Source organism: Lissotriton helveticus, chromosome 1_1 (assembly GCF_964261635.1).
Source record: "Lissotriton helveticus chromosome 1_1, aLisHel1.1, whole genome shotgun sequence".
Classification (NCBI taxonomy): Eukaryota; Metazoa; Chordata; class Amphibia; order Caudata; family Salamandridae; genus Lissotriton; species Lissotriton helveticus.
The window spans coordinates 1183681668-1183706582 of NC_136057.1; the positions used below are offsets into that span (position 1 = coordinate 1183681668).

A 24915-nucleotide genomic window follows, 5' to 3' on the forward strand; every position below is an offset into this window, starting at 1 on the left:
CACAGTAAACACAAGCTTCTTGAAAAAATACTGAACGGATTCGCACCAACTGTTGGGTTAAATGTATACATAATGTGCCAGAATATGTCCCTTTTAAGTTTGGGAGATTTTTATTCAACAAAAAATGAAATGCACATTCAAAACGGGGAAAGGGACGGGTGAAGTCACACTTCCGTCAAGGTTAACTCCCTTACTTGAGGACTGGCACCCGCCTGTGGCTCCACGCCGCGGGTGTCAATTCCCCCTGCTTTGGACTCATGATGCCTCATTAGGGCTATCAACGTATTTCAATAAATACTTCGCCAAATAGGTACAGAATATATTGGTATTTAAAATCAATTTCTAAATAAGCATATAATCAATTGGATACTAACACGAGTGGTAAGAGGGAGTATATTCTCTTATCCTTGGTCCTAAAGAATAGCTTGGGGTAGGGCTTGAAACATGTCGACCAGTTTAATTAATTAATCCTTTTTCTTAGTCTCCATTTTCCCCAATTTTTAACAATAAGGGATAGAGGTCCAAATAAAGAGTATTTGTTCCTACTAGCCAGGTATTTTTTAACAGTTAAAAACTAAACCCCCACGCCTATCTCTCACATTTGGATTAGCCAACACTTACAGTGATTCTGTGTCTCAGTAGGTTGTAGCACGCCCCGTCCCGCAGCAGTACAGGAAGAACCCAATGAGGAAGCATGCCACCAAGGGGTTACCACTGGTGGGTGAGGGTTATTTGAAAACAAATTCTAACTTCCAGAAGTCCTGAAGGGGAAACGATTTAAAAGTCTTTTGACGGAGTGACTTCTATGTGTTTTTTAATACGACTTACTGGAGGACGAGTCCCTCCTACCTCCTTCTATTTGATTTTTCTATTTCTGCAATATAACATTTACATCTGTTCACACACTGTCACCATATGTCAGTTTCAATTAACAGACTCCACTCTACACCACCCCACTGTACTCCACTGCAGTATACGCCACTCCACTCTACCACAATCCATTGTTTGCTATTTCTTACAACACTAGATACTACGCCACATAACTCGCCACTCTACCATCCACTGTGTTCTCACAAATCACTAAATTTCAGATGTTATAAGTGTTCTTATGAATGCTATGGGCTCAAATGCTTTAAGTTATGTAATATGCAGGGGTATAACTAGTGCATGGTGAAGGGGTGAGTTATAGTTATTATTACGTGGCAAGTGAGGTGACAAGACTGTGTACTGAGGTGCGCGACTTATACGTTGATGGTAAATATACGCACTTAATCGTGCCTCTATCTCCCATGATTGCAGCGAATAGGACCTTTAGAAACGACTACAGCATGAACTGCTGGACGTAATTACACAAAATTTGGCCTAAAGCTAGCTGATGGTCCACAGATTGTGCTTTTTGTGATTTGGTGTAAATCCATTCAGTAGTTTTGGAAATATTAAGGTAAATCGGAATTTGTATACATAGGGATGCGGATCCTCCGCAGATCCAGCAGTCCCAGTGTTGAAATCTGATTGGCTGTCAACACTTCAACCAGGAAGTGTTGGCAGCCATCCTGGGACTCTGCTTGAGCGGAGTGAGGAGCTTGTGCAGTGTCCCAAATTGAAGCAAAATAAACACCCCAGTGAGTTGGTGACACAGTCTCGTACCCTTGAATGTGCCCCTCGTTGTTCTCTCCTAGTAGCTACTGCCTCATCATGCCGACGTCAATTGGCGCCAGCACCGATCCACTTACACGGCGGGGCTTCTAACGCGGCAGGACTGGACGCTCAAAACAATCCAACAAATTGTTTCCCCTTGAAAGAAGCCCGCAACAGGAGGTAAATAAGGTGACAAACTTTGTTGGATTGTTTTGAGCGGCCAGTCCTGTCGCGTTAGAAGCCCCGCTGTGTAAGCAGATCGGTGCTGGCCCCACTCGACGTCTGCTGGCCCCACTCGACGTCAGCATGATGAGGCAGGAGCTGCGAGGAGAGAAAAACTAGGGGCACCTTCAAGGTTACGAGACTGTGTCACCAACCTACTGGAGTGTTTATTTTGCTTCAATTTGGGACACTGCACAAGCTACTCACTGTAGTTACATTTCCCAGCACTATAAAGACCTGCCTGTCCACGCCCATGAGGGAGATTATCGCAATATATAACAGATGCTGGGAGTTTCAGTTTGTGCGTGCCTTCAAGAGCACCCTGTGATCAAGTGCTTCAAGAGCACGAAACACGTTGGGCATTACAGAGGTTGACACCGCCACGTCTGTGAAGTTTTCTCCCTGAATAAACGCATATTATTTACCTCCTGTTGCGGGCTTCTGTCAAGAGGACAAACTTTGTTGGATATGTATATATATATCTTCCAGCTTTACAATTGTAAAGAATCTGGTTGCACTCACGGGTGGGTTATGATTCCTTTATTATAGCTCCATGATTAGGTCAAAACCATGTATGTATATAATTTCCAAAGCTCAGCGTTTGCCTGCAGGCTACTGAACGTCAGGGGTGCTCGTGCAAAGCACTACGCCCAGTGCTGTAACATGAAGAACTGTTCCCTTCGAAGATACGGAAGAGCATGGCACTCCGAGGCAGTGCATTAGTTGCCACATGTACCTTGCAGGGGGGCCCTCAAGTTTCGTTACGCCACTGGTCATAGTAAAGATTTTGGAGGCCCTATGAAAGAAATGTTTGAAGACTCATTTGGAATAACTATGAACTACCCATTTTATACAATTAAATCCTATTATGTCAAAGTTAGGTTGTGAAAGTGAAATAGAAGCGAGAGAAAAAGTTCACTTTTCGAGGGCCCCTTTGGAAGATCGAGGCCCTGAATAATTGACTACTTAGCTCATGCTTTAAAATGTATCCGAGTTACATAAATGGCAAAGAAAAAACAATAGGTATTTCAAAATTGTAAAAAACGCATGTGTCATGAATGAACGATTTCTGGAAATTCGACCTCAATTAGCTAACACGCACTTTGTCGTCTTTCCTTTTCCCGTCTGACGGAACAGATGCTGCGTCACAGGCTGGCAAACTCTCAGAGCTCACAACATTTCCTCCGAAAGCTGCTGCGATATAAAAACTCCCTCCCGCCCATGCTCGAGAACAGGGAAGGCGCTCTGGCCCGGCTTCTATAAAGGCTCTCACGGCTTGGCTCCTTTCCCTGTCGAGTTATTTTATCATCAAGATGAAGACTGTAACCCGCGCGTGTTTCTTTGCTGTTCTTTTGGTCGCGTTTTCAGCTGCGCAGGCAGAAGATGGAGAAGGTGGGAGCAAAGAAGACAGTGCCGTGCCCGCCTGCCCGCTGAAGCTGAGGAGCAGCGGCAAATGTGAAGGAGAGGAATGTCCCTACCAGGTGAACCTGCCTCCCCTGACGCTGCAGCTGCCCAAGCAGTTCCAGCTCCTGGAGAAGACGCTCAAAGAGGTGCAGAGCCTCAAGGAGACCGTCAACCAGATGAAGAAGTCGTGCCAGGACTGCAAGCTGCAGGCGGATGAAACGCAAGGCAAAGCCGGCAACGAGCTGCAGGTGCCCGAGGCGGAGGAGCCCACGGAGAGCGGCCAGGCCAGAGACAACAAAATCCAAGAGCTGCAGTCCAAGATGAACAAGATGTCAGCCAGCCTGAAGAACGCGCGCAGCCAGATCAGCGTGCTGCAGGAGAGCGTGCAGAGGCTGAGCCCCATCAGCATCAACAGCCTGGAGAACTATGTGGACAGCAAGGTGGAAAACCTGACCTACGTGCTGACCAGCCTGGACACCAAGTGCTCGTCCAGCTGCCCTGCGCTGGAACCCAACCCAAGTAAGTAGACTTTTGCTAACCTACTGGCATCTCATGCATGCTGATAACTTCTTGCAATAGTACGTTTTAAACATGAAAATGGAAAGTGATTACAAACGGTGAAACAGCAATACCAACCCTGGCCGTGGGAAAGCTTTGGGATACACTCCCACCACCTCACACCAACTGGCCACCAAATCCATCCCACCACTACCTCATTGGACGGCTTAAGGACTCGCATTGCTCGACTGAAGTTAGGATAGTTACTCTGCTCAGACGAGGTAATGGCCAGTCAAGGTAGTGACCAGGCCAAATCAGCTGTCCCTATCTTAGGGGCTAGAAAGTGACATACAACTGTTTGCAGACTTAAGAATGATGTTATCTGAAGGGAAGTATGTAATTGCTGCAGATACCTCATAAAAATACATATAACTCAAGCCACACGAAAACATGATGACCTGGGTACTGAAATATTAATATCCGGGGTGTATACATCATTAGTAATTGTATAGTCTGATTTCTTTAAAGTCTCTGTTAAATAAACACCTCGGTCTTTAGCATATTACCCAGTTAACATAGCAAGGGGTGCCATTGGCCATAACACAATAAAATGTAATTTATTTTTTTCCTGGACGTGTACCAAAACAAGCCATAATGTGTGTTTGTTTGGGGGGTGGGGGGGGAGAGGAAGGGAGGTCCGCGGGCACCCATACCACTGAGGCAAATCGCACTGTAGCTGCTGCACTAATCGTGTTTCCTGAACCTACTACACCCAAGTAAAGAGAGTATTACATATGTAATGTGTGAAGCTGAATATAAATCGAAACGTCCAAAAGTGTAAGTGTGGCTGCCTGGCCGCGAACATGAACAGCGCTGTCATCCCGAGCTCAACCCAAAAAACAAGCATTGGAAATGCAATAGGTCTCGCAGCATTAGAGTTAGTGCTTTTAGAATTGTTTATGGGTTTTTTTTGTAAATCTTTAGCATTTTTGTTTCCTGTAGGCAATGCTAAAGAATTACAAAGAAAAAAAGCCATAAACAAATGTAAAAGCTCTAACTCAAATGCTCCGAGACCTATTGCACTGTTCCACTAAAGACCACCACTTCAGTAAACACCGCTGATCAGTTCAGGGATTGAAAGTGTTAAGTAATGGCTGGACAATACAATACAATACAATACAATATTGCCAAATAAGCAAGTAGTGCCATTTAAATACAGTCAAAGTGAAACGAAAACATAATTACCAATTTGTTCTATAACAGTAACACCTAACATTTAAGGCACAGAGAATGTGGCAGCAAGTCGTTTAAAACAATCAAGTTTAAATGTTCATGCCTTCCAACGTTTGATAAGACTATAAGAGTCATTTGGAGGAAAACAATCAGGCTTTACTATCCTCATTACCTTGCAACAGAAGAAAGGGAAGACATTTTGAGTAGTGAATAGTTGAACTAACATCCTTTTTGCCTCAAAAAGTAAGGTGTGTTGGCAGGCATCCATATAATCAAACTAGGAAGGATGAATCTATGACGTTTGCCGCTCCGTGATCGAACGTGTGGCCTACAAATATTTTGCTTCCCAACTTAGTGTTGACTCATCCCACTTCCTGTCGTCAAGACACCACGCCTTACCACTAATGAGATTTAATTTAGCAACAAATGTGTTCTTGGGGTTGTAGACACGAGTGCGTGCCTCTGCTAAACCAATAGGATACGAAACCTGTGAACAATAATTTGTTATAGTAATTGCCAGGAATGGAAACACAGTGTCCTATAATTACGACACTATGGGGCGAGGAGTAACCACTCTAGAAAATAATCCCCCAGTCTATACCGATGCATATTTTTTTCCGCAGATGAGGTTGAGACACTGCCTAGAACACATTTGGAACATGGCGTACTAACTAACTTCAAATCCCAGCTTCGGCTCAATATCCTGCGAATCTGGGGACATATCACTAAAGCACTTGTTACGAGGTTCTCACTACCACCGAGATGCAGTAATCAATCGAGCCACTGTAATGATGGCAGCAGCCTACCTGTACCGAAAGAGACCGTAATGTGGCTCTGCCTTAAAGAGCTGTAATGCGCCAGGGTCAGGCTCGCACCACGAAAACGATAGAAAATAACTATTCTCCGATTAGAAGCCTCACTGCCTTACGTTGTGACGCTTTTTGAAGATATTCCTATTAATAATGAATCAAAGGAGGCATTTATTAGAATATACAAAAAGAGAAGAAAATCGAGCCACTGTAATGATGGCAGCAGCCTACCTGTACCGAAAGAGACCGTAACGTGGCTCTGCCTTAAAGAGCTGTAATGCGCCAGGGTCAGGCTCGCACCACGAAAACGATAGAAAATAACTATTCTCCGATTAGAAGCCTCACTGCCTTACGTTGTGACGCTTTTTGAAGATATTCCTATTAATAATGAATCAAAGGAGGCATTTATTAGAATATACAAAAAGAGAAGACAAGAGCTGGATGCAACAGGATTTGCATGTGTGCTTCCTCGGCAGTCTCCTCCCCCCACCCCATTGATGGTTTGTGAATGGCGAAGAATTTGCACACAGGCTCAGGTTGCAGCGCTTCTTGGTCAGAGCGGGGAGCAAAGGGTTAGATGAGTCCAGCCACTGCCTGTCATTTCCTGAGCACGCCGGCTATAGCCACGCCTCCGTAATAACATTAACGATTTGATAAAAAGCTGTGCAAATCCTATTTTATCCTCCGTTCTCCAAAACAGAATGAAGCAAGACATTAAGAAGGAAGCTTCGTCGTGTTTTAGATTCTTAAATAGGCACTGCTGGTTCGCCTCAAGACCAAGATTTAGTATTTTTGATGCTGCCGCTTTTATCCGTCTTCTGCCAGTCTAGCACCTTTAGTTTTGATGTGGACAATACGTGAAAGTTTAATAATTTGCCTTCACCGGGCTTGAACACTAAATACTAGCATCATTTGCTCACGCAAAATAAAAATAAAAGGCTGCTGTTTTAGGCTTTGTTGTCTTTACCTATGCTGCGTAGTTTAAACAGATAATCTACAGTGTGTTGTAAAAGCGCACGGGCTTTGTGGGGGTATTGGTGACCAGCCTTCTGGTATTTTAGAGGAGGGTCAGTTCGTCTTCATCAGTGGTAAAGTGTGTTTATAGCAAGTGCTATTAAAGATGTAAACACTGAGTACAGGATCCACGTTTATGCAAACAGACGACACTTTCTTATGTGCCGGACCCGAAAAAAAAGCCCCGGAGACCACCCATGTCCCTGTACATTGGATCCGAGTACATTGGCGTAGTGGGTGGGGTGCGGTTTGGTCGCCAGTCAGTGAGGATGGAGGCTGGGGGGGCTAATTGGGGAGAGGGACTGAGGTTTCAGTGGGGCGGAGTTGGGCTCGCAGTTTGGATGGGTGAGGGAGGTGGGGGGTAGCATGGCTTGGGAGGAGGCGGAAAGGGGATGGGTACTGGAGGGGGGATGGGGGGGTGGCGTCCTGGGATCCGGGCTTTCAATGGAGGTGGAGGAATGGGGGGGCTGTCGGCGGTGCGCGGGAGGAGGGGGGTGCTTGCAGGAGAGACATTACATTAAGGGGGTGGTCGCAGCAGGGGCCTTTCATCCTTCTGAGGCTGTTTGGGTTGGGGTGCAGTTCGGAGGGCGATGGGAGGACAGGGCGGGGGTCGGGCACGGTCTGTTCCAGAGTGGGACCACCAAAAACAAGGGTGTTAAACGATGGAGAAGATAGCGGCCAAGCAGCTGTGAAAAAATATATTAGCAGGAAACTCGTTTGATGTCCGACCTAAATAATACATTACGACGGGTAAAGAGAAGTCTGTGTGACCCCGAGGGAAGCAGTGCGATTCGAGTCACACGCAGATCTGCAGGAAATTAATGTGCGTAGGGAAGGTGCCAAATAGAGGGATAACAAGACGGAGGGAAGAGAGGGGAGAGGGGAGGGGGGAGGGGGGAGGAGAAATGCGACACGGCGGGAAGGGGCAGGCAGGATGACTCAGGGGAGGGGGCGGAGCGGGGCAGAGCGGCATGTGGGTGTGAACAAGCCGGGCCTTTGAAGTGAAGCTAAGCTTCACTTCAAAGGTGTCGGAGGAATGCGGGCGGCTGTGCACGCGCTTTTAAGCTCAATGCACATGCGCATTGAGCTTAAAAGTCACGGGCACTGCAAGGAATCGCCACGATTCCTTGCAAGTTAGATAAAGTGTGGATGAGCCCCTATAGTCTCGCTTGCTCGATGCGCATGCGCATCGACAGGCGAGACCTAATAACGCAATTCACATTCGTAGGCAATATTTCACTATAGTAAAGTAATTGAACAGTAAACATCGGTGGTGGCAGAGAAAGCAGCTTGGGTCTGGAAGTGATGTGACCCCTTGATTTCAACTGCTGTGTGCCCTTTCGTGTATCTCCTACACGAATTAGCTAACGCATAATACCTATTTCTGCACATAAACTGTCTATGTTACGGGTATAGGGAGAGGGGCAAAACGATGGACATGAAAAACAGGGAAGGGGCGAGGGAAAAGGAGTGAAAGCAAGAGGCACAAATGGAAAGAGAAAGATTAAAGTAGAGAGGTAAATCAAAAGCAAGAAAAGGAGTATTGAAGAAGGAGAGAGAAAGTGGAAGTAGGGAAGAAAAGATGGAGAGAACGACGGACAGAAAGAGCAAATTATGGGAAGACAGAGAAAGGAAGGGAAGACAGAGAAAGTAAATAAGAAAGTGAGACGAAAAGAAAAACAGGCGCAAGGGGGGTGGGGGCTATTCGAGTGTGATGGAGCGACGTAGGCAGCGAGAGATGAAGAGAGCGAGTGACAGAAAGAGAGAGGACAAAGAATGAGCAAGGGAGAGAGGAAGCACGTCTAGTGTTCATAACTTCTAGCAATGGTTATTAACAAGGGAAAACACGCCCTCTGCGTCTCCCAGCACTGCTATGAACGCCTAATATTTCAGCACTCTCAGCCAAGATTATGTTACGGTTTACACGCGCACTGGGGATACAGGGCCAACGCCGAAACCTTCCGCTTGGGTAACCAAACACCTGCAGGTGCGTGTATGGCTGATTGGACTTGAAGCACGCTGTGGGTTCTGTTTTTGCAAGCACAGGACTAATTTTACAGCTCAGAATGGGCCGAGCAAGAACAACCAAGACATAAAAAGAATGGTGGCTGCGTATTAACTAACCTAGTGTCGTTCACTGCTGCAACGCCGGACTTTCAAATGACCCACATTCAAACAGTATGGACCCTTGTTTATCAAAGGACCCCCTTCTCCCAGTAACCGCGTTACCAAGGTCAGACTGGGACAGAAAATAGGGCTTGGCACCGCAATAAAGTGGGCCCCATTACTGAATCAGAGAGCTAACACATGGTCCACATTAGCAAACCAGAACAGTTTTGAACTTACACAGACACACTTTGCAAGGTGTAGGAGAGCGCACGAATTTGTTCTTGCTGCAGGCGATGTTCGTGGCAATATCAGGGAAATTATTCCGTAAAAGCCGGGCCACCAAGCCATAAACAGGTCCGCAAACAGCCAAAGAACACCTATTAGAGGTGGGCGAGCAAGTGAAAGCTCGATCGAGCCAGACGCCTCGCTCTGGCTCATTTCGAGGTCCTCTTGAACCCTCGAGCCCAAAGAAGTCCACACCGCTTGTGCTCACCCCGCCTTTTTGCTTGCAGACCCGTTACACCGTCTCTCTTCGGCATTCCGGACAAGCATGCAATACATTGGCCACTGGCATTCACCCTACAGAACACTACCAGGAGCTGAAGCAATGTGCTGCATGGTGTTTGAACTGTGTATTAATGGCTGAATGGTGTATTACAGGGTTACCCGCAACTCTCCTCCCTCTGCACTCTGTCCATTCCCATGTGCCAACCTGCACGGGCTAATGGAGAAGTGGAACAGGGACGGAAGGAGTGCTACACCTCAGAAGCACTCACGAGGATGGGGGCACACAGGGGTTCACTGATGAGGCGCCCAGGGATGTGGGAGACACTACATTTCTGAGGAGGGCAGGGACAACTTTGTGGACTTTCTAGTGACCCTATAGAAATCACCTATTGCGTGAGACCGTACACCAGTTGAACTAATATAATCACATCGTTTTGAAGTGAAATATTGAGAAAAACAGGCATGTAGTCACAGTTTGCAAGTAAGCTTTATTGTTATTTACATTCACAAAATAATTAGACCAAATCTGGAAAAATCATGTATATTTGTTTTTATAGTGCTGCTCATAGTCCACTCACACTCAGTTCTGTAATCTGCATGGTACACAATCTGTGCAGCAGGCAAATTAACCCTCTGTGCTGTTTTACGATGAGCCAAAATCTCCACTAGAAAACATTCCAAACTCTCACAAGTAGGAACATTAATCACCAGTTATCTTTACTTGTTTATTGGTGCCTAAAATCTGCAGGATGCACAAGGAAGTTCATGTGCTTTCAAACCAAAAATTATTTTCAAACAAAGTGCCCCCCACCAAAGTTAATGCTAGGTGCGGCTGCACCAGCCCCACCGCCCTAAAGCCAGTCCTCCTCACAGCAATGGGGCAGGACAAGCATGTCCAGTAATGGGGTCAGAGCTAAACCCATAACCATTATAGGAGGAAAAGATCTATGTAAGTGGTGGGGTGTAATACTTCCCCAAAATTTCAGCAAGCAAAATAATTTAACAGATTTCTTGTAGATGATTTTTAAGGGAGTGTAGAATTTTACTCTGAGAATAAAAAAAAAATGGTATCACATTTTTAAAATGCTGCAGACCCTTATAGGGCATTCATTAAATATTCCTGCACTTTCATGGTGCACCCGGAAATCCTGGTTTTTCCTAGGAGTAGATTTTTTTCTTCCAAATGTCTTCAATCAGTAATAACTTCCACTATACCAAGGTCCTCATTTTTTCATGGGTGAGCCCCTTATGCCAAGCAGTACATTCAATATCACCGTGCCAGAAATTTACTATGGATTCTTCAGCCACGGTCATGGGTACCTCTAAATATTCCTTCCGTTATACAAGGGTCAGCGTTTTTTTGTTTTTTTTTTAAGACCTTTATTTGCATTATTAGGTTAAACATGTATGGGCCTACAACCAATCCGGCCGGCCACAAGTCAAATACGATCAAGAGTCAAAATAAGCGACACAAGGCCAGTTGGCAAGCAAGCAAACATAATTGGACAATGCTAGAGACGGGATAAGCGGCAATAACGGCCCATCATCAGGATCAGTGAGGTCTATTTTATAATAAGGGGACAAGGCTCATGACTGACTCACAAATACGGAAAAACCCAAAAACAGGATTACACCCATGCCAAAACGAGAGGAGGGGGAAGGGGTGGGGGGGAAGAGGTTGTAAGGGCACGATATGACCGTAGCACAAAACAAACACAAAATATAGTGGAGAAGCATACAAGTGCTACCAAGATCTCATGACCCCCACCCAATAACACGCTAACGGAGGCAAGGGGAGCGGGAAACTGTACGAATCGAGCCCACGTCTTTCAATACGAGCCTGGGAAAAAGGGGGAGGGGGGCGAAGGGGGGAGGGGGGGGGAAGAAGGAAAGGGGGGGGGGGGAAAGGGAAAAGAGACAAGGGGGAAAAAACCAAAAAGGGACAGAAAGGGGGGGAAAGGAAGGGAGAAGAACAAAAGAAAGAAAAATAAAAGGAAAAACACAATCGTGCGAGATGGGCGCCACCCCGGGCCAGGCGACCCACGGCTAATAGTACAGAAGAAATCGGAAGCCGGCGAAAAGAAGGGTATGGCAGTTACGACGAAGCGTCGAAACCAAGAAACGTGGCATAGCAACAGACCCCCAACCCACCCATGCCTGAGAAGCGAGGACAGAAGCGGCACCGCTATAAAGGGATAGAAAAGGGCCATAGAACCAAAAGAAAACATCTGAAAGACCCCACCCACCCGTTCCACCCCGCACCCCTGCAGAAGGCTACGGCCTACCCTCCAAACAGCGTGCCTGTCGCCCTAATCCGAAACCCGAAATATAGTGAAAAGAAAGGTAGAGGAAAAAGACAAAAAGAGGAGAAAAGGAAATACAAAACAAAAAGAAAATATGAGGGAGGAGCCAGAGGATATGAGCAAACACATTTGGCCACGACCCACCTCCGACCAACAAATGAAGAAATATCAAATCAATTCTACACCTTCACATACAGCAAGAACCACAAGGAGGGGGGGGGGAAAGATTGTAACGTTTCACCGTGTCGGGAGTACAAACATCAATACAACGAGCAGGTAGACCAGCAGACTATCATGTCGTGCAACTCACCCCCAACCCTTCCTGACCACGAAACCAACCCAATAAAGGATAATGTGGAGCGTACCACCCAGCACAAAAGAATCGTAACGTAGTCCAGAGTCACGGCAGTGATATAAATCAGGTAGAGCCTTCGTACGGAGGGAATACAAAAAGTCAATTAAACAAGTCAATTGTAGCAGTAACGACAGGGCAAGCAACGGCAAGCCGGAGTCCAGGTGCGCAATCCGACAATACAAAGGTACCCCTCCAGAACAAAAGTTCGAATCCAACGTAGCGGGAGCAAACAGCGGCCCACCATGAGTTCCAGGTACCCGGGAAGGAGCAGATCTCCGCGTCGTGTGGAAGTCCTCGAAATCCAGGCGGCGAGGAAGCAGAGGATCAAAAGTCACCGGCCCATCAAGCGGCCGAAGAACAACAACAGCAACTCCCGGCGCAGCCGAAGGGGGCGAAGCAATGGCGGCATCAGGACGACAGGGGTGCATGAAAGAGCGGCGGCCCAAAATGGCGGCGAGCCGCATGGGGTCGGTAGAGGCACCGGGGGCCAAGACAGCGTGCAATGACATCAAGGCGTCCAGGACATCTCCGGGCGTGGGTGCCCGAGCACACACCCAGGCCTCCGCACAATCCGGCCGGTAAGGAGCGTCGGTGCAGAGCGGAGCACTCCCCACGTTGTCGGCTGCCATCTTGTGAATTTCGCCGCCCCACACTCCACCGTGGGCCCCCAAACAGTTCCCAAATGTAGGACTTTACAGATCTCCGGAGGTTCCCAACAACGGCCTCACCGGCACAGGATGGGCGAGCGCCCGATGGGGGGGGGGGGGGTCCCCTCCAAACAATGGCAGGCCCCACAGGCGAGAGCCAGACGCGGGGTCCAGGACCGCCGGACAGGACAAAGGCGAAGGGACCCCTTCACACGATCAGCCCCCAACACATCTCGTCCCCCTCCAGCTGCACGGCTCAGTCATCGGGGCCGGTCCAGGATCACCGGGGCACACGCACAACGGTTCCCACCAGTGGCTCACTTTCGCGGCCGGGGCCGGCAATCTCTTCTCCGCCGGTCGGATCCCGCAGGAATCTCTTCACCGCCGGTCGGGTCCCGCAGGCGAGGTCCCGGTCTCGAGTGCCCGGAGGCCTCAATCCCACCGAGGGCACAGCTGCGGATCCACAGCACACAGGGACCTCCGGATCAGACGGTGAGTAAGAGTGGGTCTTTAAAGTTCGAATTCTGTATGGAAGTAGCGTCGCAGTGCAGGATATATGGCAGGATAGTCGAAGTTAGCCGGAGGGCCGACGGAGCCGAGCTAAAAGGCGGCCATTACGTCCTCGAGCTAGGCTCCTCCCTCAAGGGTCAGCGTTTTGACATCGACACCCGCTATACAATGAGTACAGGAAATTACGACAAGAGTTACCTCAAATATCAGTTCCAACATTTTTCTATTAATCCACCCATATGCTAAGAATTAAGTGAATCATGTCAAGGCCTTCGGCAAGGTGTGGTGGTACAATTTCTGTGTCCCTGCCGCTGGGTGTGACTGGGCAAGTGCTTTCTCAGTTAGACAGCTCAAGTCCCCACACCCAATGATGATGTCATCATAGAAGCATGTCAGGGTCTGCAGTTTGCCATAGGTAACACCTCCCTTCTATATGGTGTTGGTGCCCTTGTCCATAAGGCAAGAATAACCTCCAGTATGCCAGAACAGCATCACACTTGCACAAATAATAAACATACACTCACACACATTCTCTCACACACATTCTCACTATATCTCTTGCACTCTTTTGTACCTTTGTACTCGGTCACACTCACACAGTCACACTGCCACTCACACTTCCATTAGTCAATTTGCTTTTATTGGGTTAGAAAAGCTTGCCCTGCTGCTTCTTCTATACCTGCCTTGCCTTTTAGTGAAATCTAATAAAAACATATTATCTATATATAATAATGTATAGCCTTGTCAGTTTTTGTTACAAGTATGATGTGAATGAAAAGTGGACTTCCTTGAAATAGCTGTGTGGTGCTTATATTTGGTTTCATGAGTGGAACAAGCAGTTACAGTATTGTGAATGAACTTATCCACGTTCTAACATGTAATATCACAGCATCCAACTGACCTTATGAAATGCTTGACTTCTCTGCAACCATATATTTCACCAGTAACACTTTACATTTTTGGGTTTTTGAGACCCAACTTGCAATGTAAAAAAACTATGTGTCTCGGAATAATTCATTGTGGTGAATGGAAAGTCAGGAATATCTGAAGGTGTCACACAATCCTCAATCCAGCACCATACCTCAAAGCCTCAGTCCCAGTCTCCCTCCATGTGCCATCCCACATTCTCAGTTCACTCTTGCACCAGCCCCGCTGTTGAAGATGGAATTAAGTAGGCATCTTGTACCAAAGGAAGAGCAGGTATTCTGTGGGTGCTTTTGCAGAAATATGTGTAGATTCAAGAAAGTTGTATAATTTGTATATGTGTAGAGTAAGAGGTGTGCTCATGTAAGTTCTGGGTGATGGTGAATAGTGAATACAGCATGAGTGGTGCGAGTGTAGGGTAAAAAATGTGCAAATGCGAGTGTCAGCTGAGCTGCATGAATGCAATGTGAGAGGAGGGCCCTTGTGAGTGTCGGGTGAGAGGAGTGTGTACAGAGTGAGAGGAGTGTGTACAGAGTGAAAGGAGAATGTACAGGGTGGTGTGAATGGTGTAAGTGCAGGGTGGCGTGAATGGTGTAAATGAAGGGTGAGTGGTGTGCCTGTGTGTGGTGCAGGATGACCGGCAAGAGTGAAGGGTGATCTGTGAGAGTGATGGGTGAGTGCATGGTGAGAAGAGTTAGTGCCACGTGTTGATGTATCTCTATGAGTTCCGGCAGACTATTGTCTCTGTGTGCAAGAAGGATGAACAGAGTACCTGTATGAATCCAGGCTGAGAGGTTTGACCATGTGAGTGCAGGGTGAGAGGAGGAAGTGCAGGGTGAGTGGTGTGACTCCAGGGTGAGTACTGTGCTTGTTTGTATAGTGTGAGTGCAGGGTGAGTGTGTGCCCATGTGAGTGAAGATGTGAGTCAGGGATGAACTGTGTGAGTGACAGGATTGCCTATGTGAGTGCACACTGAGCATTGTGACAGTGTGAGGGTAGTGTGAGAGGAGTGACTGCAGGGTGAGTGATGTGACATTCGAGTGAGGGTGTTTGGGTGCAGAGGAAAGTATAGAGTGGAAGGATTAAGGCATGGTGAGAAATATGCTTGTTTGAGTGAGAATGCATAGTGAGCAGTCATAGTGGCAGGTGAGTGAAGTGTCACATTAGTGCAGGGTGAGCAGTATGCTTGTGTAAGCGCAATGTGAGTGGTGTGAGTTGTGTGATCACTGAGTGCAGGGTGAGCAGTGTGCTGACGTGACTGCAGGGTAAGTGGAGGGAGAATGGCGTGAGTTCATGGCGAGGGAGAAAGGTGAAGTGTGGTCGCTGTGAGTGCAAGGTGAGCGGTGTGCTCGTGTGAGCGCAGGGTCAGAGGAGGATGAACGGTGTGAGTGTAGGGTAACAGCGTGAGTGCAGTGTGATCGCTGTGAGTGTAGGGTGAGAAGTGAAAGTGACAAGTGAGTGGAGTGTTATGTGTGTGCAGAGTGAGCGGTGTACTCATGTGAGTGCAGGGTTGGAGGAGGGTGAATAGCGTGAGTGCATGGTGAACAGTGTGATCGCTGTTGAGTGCAGGGTGAAAGTGAAGGGTGAGTGATGAGAATGAGGAGTGAGTTGTTCGAGTGCAGGATGTATACCCAGACACCCAGAGTAACTCAGCATTGTATTGACAGCTGGTGTAGCCTTTCAGATATGTTAAACTATTGCTTTTATGACATCAACCAGGGGTGCACAGTGGAGAAAATAAATAATGTGCTGATCCTGCAACAAACTTTCAGTCTCCTGATCAGGTTTGCCAGTTGATCGGATTTCTACCTGCACCACTGGTATTTTGAGGTCCCAGTCTGTACAAAGATAAGCAAGATCACCTCAAGCCGGTATTTTTAGCACTTATCTGTGCATACTTCAAACAGCAAATACAAATAGAAAGCACTTTTAAATGTGTTAGGGGGTGCATTAATGATTCATGACTAATAATTACAATTTAAGTTTAAACAAAAGGAAACAAAGACAGAAAGGTCATGTTACAAATTAATACATACCATGTTATTTACAGCCCTATCTAGTTTCAGAGTGAAGCCTTTGAAGACTCTTTAAACAACAACAAATGGCTGGTATTTTTATTTTGGAAAGGTGGCATCCCTACTCGTGAGATGCCTTTTCACTAAATGCCTTTTCCCACTGTGGCAGTAAAAGTAAAATACAAATGTAAGGGATAGGGAACAGGCAGAGTGGGTTCCCAGGGGGTACTGAAATCAATGAACAACGCAAACAGCCACATTAACCAGTTCCAGAGGGATGAAAGTGGTCTTTCAAAAATGTGGATGTAGCGAAGATAAGACTCCAGACACTGCCCACAGCAGCTCAAGCTGCAGCAGCCCTGGCTGCCACACAGGACGGAGGGGTGCTAAAGCTCTTTAACACCTTCTATGCTCATGACGAACTGAACTCGTCATGAGGTACGGTGCTCGTGTGCTCATGATGAGCAGAGCTCGTCATGAGCCGTGGAACGCTCACACATGGGGATAATTTCCCTGCTGTGCTGAACGTTCCACGGAAACGGGTGTGGTCATGACGAGCTCAGCTCGTCATGAGCACATGAGCACTGTGCCTCATTACGAGCTGAGATCGTCATGAGCACAGGAGCGCTGTGCGCCCCCCCCCCGCACAGCAGGGGAATTACCACCGCTGCGAAGGGGTTAAGCCTATGGGCGTTGCACGCCTGATCACAGGTAACTGGAGGCAGATCACAAGTCAAGTGCAAGGCCATTATATGTAGCGCTTTCGAGCGCTAATGGCCCTGCGAATCACAAAAGGGATAGGGGAAATTCTTTTGTCCCCCATGTCTCTCCACTATCCCCTGCGTCCCCCATATTTGCTACGCCCATGGAGGCGCCAGTGACAACCTCTGCCCTTCGGACACACGGCGAGTCCCTCACAGAAACAGGACACCATGACAACAAGGGTTACTTATGACTGTAGCATGCATGAAGTAGCGTGGAACTGCACCCTCGAGGTGCTCTGCCCTGGCCGAATTGTCCTTGAGCCCTGGCATAGTTTTGCAAGGGGTGCTTAAGGCCAAAGCGATCATGGCGTTGTCACAGTGGCATGTCATTCTAAGTTTAAGGGTCGAAGGGTGCTGTACGGTTGATGTCCCTTTCTGTATCTGTGTGTGATGAGCAGAGCAGCACAGCATACGGCGAGGCAGGCTGGAGGTGGAGGGACTGAGTGTTGTGAGCAAACTTAGGGACTGTGGCAGGATCGCGGTTCCTTGGCTGAGCAGTGTTTCAGCCAGCACAATATATAAGACTTTAGGAGGAGGGAGGAGCGAAAACACTGGATTGTTAAAAACTGCATGCAAGGAGGAGGGGTGCACTTACAGACTCGGTGCCTTGACTGAGCGTTGCTCTGAAACCGTTACACTGTAGGCAGGTGATTTAGGGAATGTTAGATGTGCTATAGCAAGCTCAGTGTTGATCTCAGTATTTAAGAGGCATTTTATCTAGTCGCTAAACAGGCTAGACAACCTGTTTACAGAAGCAAAAATGGGCGACACATCCCGATCTTTTTTTCGTTCAGACTCGAGTCCTACTTCGGCTCTGAGAGTCAAGCCGCACCCCAGGCTCGGCTCCTTCCTACGAATTCTCTGGCTCGCCCACTTCTAGTCCACATACAGACCCGCCAGTTTGCCCACCACGTCTGTCCGACACAGCCGTTACCTAAAGAGTACCCTGTCTTATATAAAGTTTAGCGGGTCAAGTGGTTTCTGGTCGAAGGACCGCCATTAGGCTCTGACAAGTTGATAGGTACCGAAATGTACTCAGAGGCGTAAAAAATACCCATATGATGTAAATGGCTTCTGCCCAGTGCGGAGATGGCGTCCATCAGCCAAGGGCCTAAACATGAGTAAGGCAGGCATTCGAACAGGGTTGGATTGGGATCAAATATCGGCCATGGCACGCTAAAAAAAGTGGCCCACATTAGCAGGATGTTTTCTTAATTTCACTTAGATAAAAAAAAATGCATGGATTAGTTCACACCGCTAAAACACACATGAATGCTAGTGAGACCACTTCTGCTCAGGCCCCCTGCCCAATCAGCATACATTAATGGGCCGGACCAGCGAGAAAAAAGGAGGGACACATCCACCCCTCTTCCTCCAGAAAGGCCTCTCAGGCACTCACTGGGCCACTGGCAGCATCCAAACAGCACAGACAGTCCCCAGGCTGCCCAAAAAACGTCCCACAGCTGGAACTCGGCTACAGGCCTTTCGGGCATTGCCTGCGTTACCAATCCGATGCTGCATTCGAACTGAACATTTACCCTTCATCGAAAATTGTGCAGGAGAGGCGGATTATTTCACTCTGGGCCACTGAATGTCAGTAATACTATGTTGTTGCTGTATTTGACCAGGAAGGTCACTTCCTTCCGGCCCATGACACACTGACCACCACTCCTTTATATCAGAAAGTCACGTTGCACTGTGACCTTAACAAGGCCCCAGCCCAGTGCTTAATTTGAGCAGGTGCTTTCAGGTGCTCAGCACCGGCACTTCTTTCACAGGGCCGGGGCTACAATTTCTGACCCTGCAGGTGGTGGTCTCAATATTAATTGTTCAAATTCAAAATAAAAAGAATAACATAAATTGCAGGGTGACTGGCTGGTAAATGTTCATAGACAGGCCAGCATACGCCTGTCCAGGCAGGCATAATTGTGTATCACCACGTTAGTATAATGTCATCACGCCGATCACAAATCCAAGAAGTCATCGACAAACTAAGGCTTGTGTTCTATTCCCCTAGTCTGCTGCACTGCCTGAGCCCAAGCCTCTCATTGGATAATTGTAGCTGGGGGCTGGCTTATGATGGAGCTGAGGCAAGGAAGCTGCGAGAGCGCATTTGGAACTTGGGAGTGATGGTTCTTGAGGAAGAAATGAAAGTAAGTGTGGACTTTCCACTTGCTGCGTAGCCAGAGTAGCATATCCTGCAACCCTGTATTGTCGCTATTCTCAACGTGCTCGAAGCGGCTGTGGCCCTACACAATTTTTGTGCGCCATGGCGTCACCTGTAGAATCTGTGCGCTGCACCCCAGCATGGTAATTGCTGAGCGTGCGTGAGTCCATTAGGCACCACAGCCATACTTACCATCATTGGCAGCATTACGGCTGGGGAAAATGCCTGTGCTGTAGCAGGCAGAGTCACAGCAAGCTGAGCAGTGGATGCCAATGCTGTCGCCTTCCCGGAACTGCTAATTACAGGCAGCACTAGCAGTGACATCACCTGCTGTGCTCGAGCAGCCGTCTGTTCCGCAATAAACCCAGTCATACTGCACTGTTTAATATAAGCAAAAAAGCATTTTCATTTGGTGTACATTTTGTTTTTGCACGCGGTGTAGGTAAAAAAGTAAAACATGCCATCTTCCACTTCTTTAGGAATGACAACAGGAAAACACAGAGTTCAAAATAGCAGGGACATGTACAGGCTGACGACAGGGGTCACAGGCAGCAGCAGTGGTATAGATGAGAGAGAGAGCAGGAGTAAAGAGGAGAAAGAAACAACAGGAGAGAAGAGAGATAAGACAGAGCTAAGTAGAAGAAAAGGAGAGCAAATCAGTTACAAAGAGAAAGCAGCCATGATGTGAAAAAGAGAGCATTAAGAAGAAAGAAGCTAGAATGAAAGGATGTAGGACAGAGGAAAAAAAGCAGACAAATGATAAAACGGAGACACAGCTAATCACTGCTAGAAGAGTGATAGTAAAGTGCAGCCGCTGCTGAGGTAAGCAGGCCGTCTGTCCCCAGAGAGTCATACAGCGATGAGATGGCGTATAACGCATCTAGGAATATTTCACGCATCACTCCTGGCTGGCCGCGTTACAGGGTCGCTGGCCTCTCGCATCTGGAGGGCCTACAAAGCTGGTTCAGCTTGTTGTTCGTTTGACAAGATGCCTGGAGCTCAGCCTGTCCACCTACCTCGATGAATAAGGCCGTCCGCGGTCATCAAGTAGTTCAACATTTTTTCAAAAGAGTAGTCATTTCATGACGTCATCTGACACTTACTTCAGGTATTTGCTACAGTCTATACGAGCACCGTTAAACATGCTGCACATTCTTCTAACAATCGATGGCACTGGTACAGTTTCCCGTGAGAACTCTAGCGCGGAGGGCGACCTGTCTCGTTTGAGCACGGGATACTTAGGGCTGTCATCTTCGGGGCACACCCGAGAGTGCATACATACTTTCCAGTGGCCAGGTTTTCGAAAGAGGAAATTCTGATGTGTTGTATTGTACGTTCTTTCCTCAGCATACCGCCAAGTTGCGTAAATGCAGATACAAACACACTATCTCCTTTCCTGCAGCATCACTCTAGAAGACAAGTTCGAGTACAGTGGCCACTTATGTTTCCTGCTCAAACATAAATTGTGCACATTTCAAAAACTGGTACGAACGGATCCAGAGGACGTAATCAGTTCCCCATTTAACAAAAGATTACAAGTCATGGTGACTCAGTAGGAGTGCTACAAAATTAGAACATTTTGAAGGTGCACCCAAGTCGCTTAGAAAAGACAAATGTAACGTAACGTTCACGGGCACGTCTGGGCTGACACTACCTTAAGGTGACTGTAGGCAGCCGCCTTAGTATGGCACCATACGATGCCACGAAAGGGTGTAAGAATAAACAAATGGCGTGAAAGTGATCTAGTACTGAAGGAAAGAGAGCGCCCAAACAGAAACATTTAATTGTGTATGATGTTCCCGAAATTCTTGCATCTGATCTGTGTTTTATTACATGTATTTATTAAAAACGCAAAACATGCTAAAGAGCAACATACAGCTGTATAGAAGAAGTAAATTGTTTGCATTATGAGAAGGGCATGTTTAAAAGGCAATGGACTTGAGTGTCATTTGCAATCCACATTTTCACTCTCTGCTGAATGGCCATATTGGCTCAGCCAATTGCAAGGCTTATGTTACTCCCATTAATTAGAACCTTTCTAAGTTCTGTACAATTCTGAAGTAGCAACAGGTGGCAGATATTAACACGGGGCATGTTTGCCTGACTGCAGCAGGAGGAGGAGGAGACAGAGGGAGGAAGCTGCTGATCACCATTGTGCTCACATACTTTGGGGCATCAAATGCTATTCATTTTCCGCAGTATTTATCTTTGCTTTCAGCTCAACCCATACTTGTGGGGTGGGCAATGAACATTGGTTGATGCCTTCAGCAGACGGCAATAGTGTTTAAACACAACAGGTGTATCATGGACACTAAGATCCTATCTGAGCTATTCTAGCCGAGTTCCAGCCGTGGGCCGTTTTTTGGGAAGCCTGAGGGCTGTCTGTGCTGTTTGAATGCTGCCAGTGGCCCAGTGAGTGCCTGAGAGGCCTTTCAGGAGCCAGATGGGCGGATGTGTCACTCCTTTTCTCTCGCTGGTCCGTCCCATTACCTCCTCGTTAGTCTTCCTCGCCACATGACTTACATAGTGAGCTTCAGCTCCACGACAGAACCCTCCAAAGTAAAAAAAGCCTCCCCTCCCAACATGGCCGACCAGTCACCCCTGACCTCTATAAGAGGCGGGCCGGCCCAACCAACAGCCTGTTTTTTTTGTTCTGCGCGATTCTCTCCAGAGGCGGTGTGCAGGTAAGTTGGACCTGCTCTAGCTGGATCATGGGTTTTGGGTTGGAGGTCCTGCCTTAGCGGACCCTGGGGCCTAGGACTTCAATTCCCCCCCTCTTCCTTTCCCCGGTCCTGTGGGGCCGGTTAGGTGCTGCTATAGCGTGCCATGGGTGTACAGGGGGGGGGGGACGGACGGGGATGTGGGGTTTTTGTTTCCCTTGACTGTTCCCGGTCGTTTTTTGTGGACCCTCGCCCTTTCGGGCTCTGGTGTCCGGCGCTGGAGGTGCCCCTGATGTTGCTGGGGCTCCACTTACTTGCAGACCCCTTGCGTGGGGCGGCCACCGTTTCTTTTTTAGTTGACGGTGAGCGCGGGACCGGCCTCTTTGGTACAAACGCTGTGTGCCGCTTCGCCGTCTTTGCGGCGCGTCCCTGTCTATCGCATTGGTATGTGTTTACAACGCGTTCTTTCTGCGGCTGACCTCTGGGGCGCTGTTACATGCTCCCCTCGGTCACACGTTTCCCGGTGCGGGTGCGTGATTATGTTCCGGTCTCGAGCTGGCCCCGGGAGTTTTTGCACTTACCTTCTGCCGGTCCTGGTGTTTCGTTTCGCGGCGCTGGACGCTGCCGCCTGGAACGGGGTTTTCTAGCCTTCAGCCCGCGGCTCTGTGCCGCGCTAGGATTGGCCCTGGGCGCGTCCCGCCCCTTGTGGGCGGGGTTTCGCGCCAGGTGCTGCTTGTTGGTTTAAATGCCTTCTGCTGGGTTGTGTGTCACTCTCTCCCTGCTGGCTGTTTATTTCCGGCGTCCTGGGTGCCCCTGAGTTTCTCCATTTTCTTCTGCGAGGTGGTGTTTTGCTCTGGGATGATGGATCAGGATTCTATCACGGCGGGGTCGGTGGCTGACTCCTTGTCTGCGATGCCTTTTTTTCTGCGCAGTCCCTGCAGTTGTTGATGCAGTCTGCGGTGGCTGATGCCCTTGCGCAGCGTGATGCCCAGGGCCCTTCCTCGCCGAAGCGTCCTCGCAAGGACCCCACTCCTGTGTCTGATGCGGAGGGGGAGGAGGGCGATCTCCATGGCCGTTACATCCAGGGTCAGGAGCTTCGTGAGGTTCTTTCCCACATCGAGGATAACTTGGCTTTCCCTCCTCCTGCGGCGGAGGATGTTTCCGAGGATTTCTTTGTCCAGTATCAGCGCAAGGCTCCGGATTCCCTTCCCCTGCATGCGTCCATCAAGAAGGCCATTGGGGGGAGTGGTTGGATGTGGATAAGCAGCCCTTCCCACGGTATCTGTCTAAGCGTTACGCTATTGTTGAGTTCGCTAAAGTTTCCCTCCGGCGGTGTAGGTGGACTCTCTGGTGGTGGGACTGTCTTCCCAGGGTTCGATCATCTCGGAGGACGCCTCCCCGTCTGTCCCTGTGGACAAGCGCGTGGAGGCAGCTGCTAAACGGTCCTATGCTGCGGCAAATTTCACCATCAGGGCCTCGGCCTATTTGTCCCTGGATCGGGGGGCTGATGTTGTCCCGACCCTTGCCTTGATGGGACAACAGACGCGCCTTTTGTCGGACATCTGTCACGGCCCGTTCTTCAACATTTCCCGGTCTCAGCCTGCTGCTGCCGCTTCCTCTTCCACCCCTAATTCCTGACTGTCGGCCATCTCCCTCCGGGGTGTTCCCTGTGGGGGGCCGTCTCCGCCATTTCGTCCCGGCCTGGGAGGAGTCTGTCTCAGATCTTTGGGCTCTTCGGATTGTGAGGGAGGGATTTTCCATCACCTTCTCCTCCCCTCCTCCGGATTTTTTCCTCGCTACTCCCCTGCCTTCTTCCCTGGTCATGAGACGGGCCTTGCTCGCCGGCGTCCAGGCCTTACTTGCCTGGCGGGCCATCCGCCCGGTCCCTCCTTCTCAGAGAGGTTCGGGCGTCTACTCCATCCTTTTTCTGGTAAGGATGGTTTCTGGGGTTTCGGCCTGTTTTGGATTTGAAGTGGTTGAATTCTTACATTCCACATACTATGTTCAAGATGATCTCTCTGCAGGAAATTCTGCCACTTCTGGTTCAGGGAGAGGTGGTGGCTTCTCTGGATCTCCTCGGCGCCTACCTCCATGTCCCGGTCCGTCCGGTTTCTCAGTCCTTCCTCCGGTTCTGCGTTGGGGGTTCCCACTATCAGTTCCAGGTACTTCCATTTGGCTTGTCATCAGCCCCGAGGGTGTTTACTAAAGTCCTGGCTCCCCTGGTGGGTATTCTTCACCGGGAGGGGTTCAGGGTTTTTCCTTACCTGGCCGATTGGTTATTCTCTGCCTCTTCTTTTTCCAAAGGGATGCTGCACGTCGGACGGGTCTGCGAAGTACTCTCCACCCACGGCTTCCTGATCAACGAGCGGAAGTCCCATCTGTCCCCCACTCAGGACTTGTACTTCATTGGGGGTCGGCTGGACATGGTGCTGGGGAAAGTGTTCTTGCCTCTGGGTCACCGGGACACTTTGGGGCGGGATCTGGGGTCCCTTCTGGCTCGGGGATCCGCTCCTGTTCGCCTTTGGCTGAGGGTTCAGGGCCTGATGTCGGCGACCATCAATGTTCTCCCCTGGGCTCGCCTCCGCTTTTATCCCTTGGTCAACCATCTGCTTTCCCTCTGGGATCCCCGCTCGGAGGATTACGAATTCCTGGTCCCGGTCTCCCCTCAGCTTCGTTCGGAGTTGGGTTGGTGGAGTCTCACCTCTCCGAGGGTCTTCCCTCCTTGATTTCCCCTTCCCGGGTGGTCACATCCGTTGCCAGTCTCCTCGGCTGGGGGGCAACCTTGGGCTCGGGGTCGGTTCAGGGTCGTTGGGATCTTCTCCAGTCACGCTGCTCCTCGAACTATCGGGAGTTGAAGGCGGTCCTCCTGGCCTGCCTTCATTTTGCTCCTTCTCTCCGGGGTCGCCTTGTCTTGATCAGGACGCACAACCAGGTTGTGTGGAGCTGTGTCAACCGCCAGGGGGGGTGCAGGGTTCGCTCCCTTTGGTTGCCGACTCAGGAGTTGTTGTCTTGGGGGGAGTCGTCGGTCCTGTCCCATCGGGCTGTCTATCTCCCGGGGTCCGACAATGTGGAGGCGGATCGTCTGAGTCGGATCTTTCCATCTTTGTCCTGTCTCTCCCTGACTCCGGTGGTGTTT

General features: G+C 48.9%; 2 protein-coding genes across 3 annotated transcripts in view; one reads left to right on the plus strand and one right to left on the minus strand.

The window, feature by feature from the left end:
- Positions 1-24915, minus strand: part of CCDC146 (coiled-coil domain containing 146) — a 950534-nt gene that overhangs the window by 708201 nt on the left and 217418 nt on the right. The gene's annotated exons all lie outside the window — the stretch shown is intronic.
- Positions 3043-24915, plus strand: part of FGL2 (fibrinogen like 2) — a 28040-nt gene continuing 6167 nt past the window's right edge. Inside the window, exon 1 of the mRNA XM_078679342.1 lies at positions 3043-3783. Coding sequence (XP_078535468.1) covers positions 3174-3783 — 610 coding nt within the window. The 5' untranslated portion in view covers positions 3043-3173. The remainder of the gene's footprint in view (positions 3784-24915) is intronic.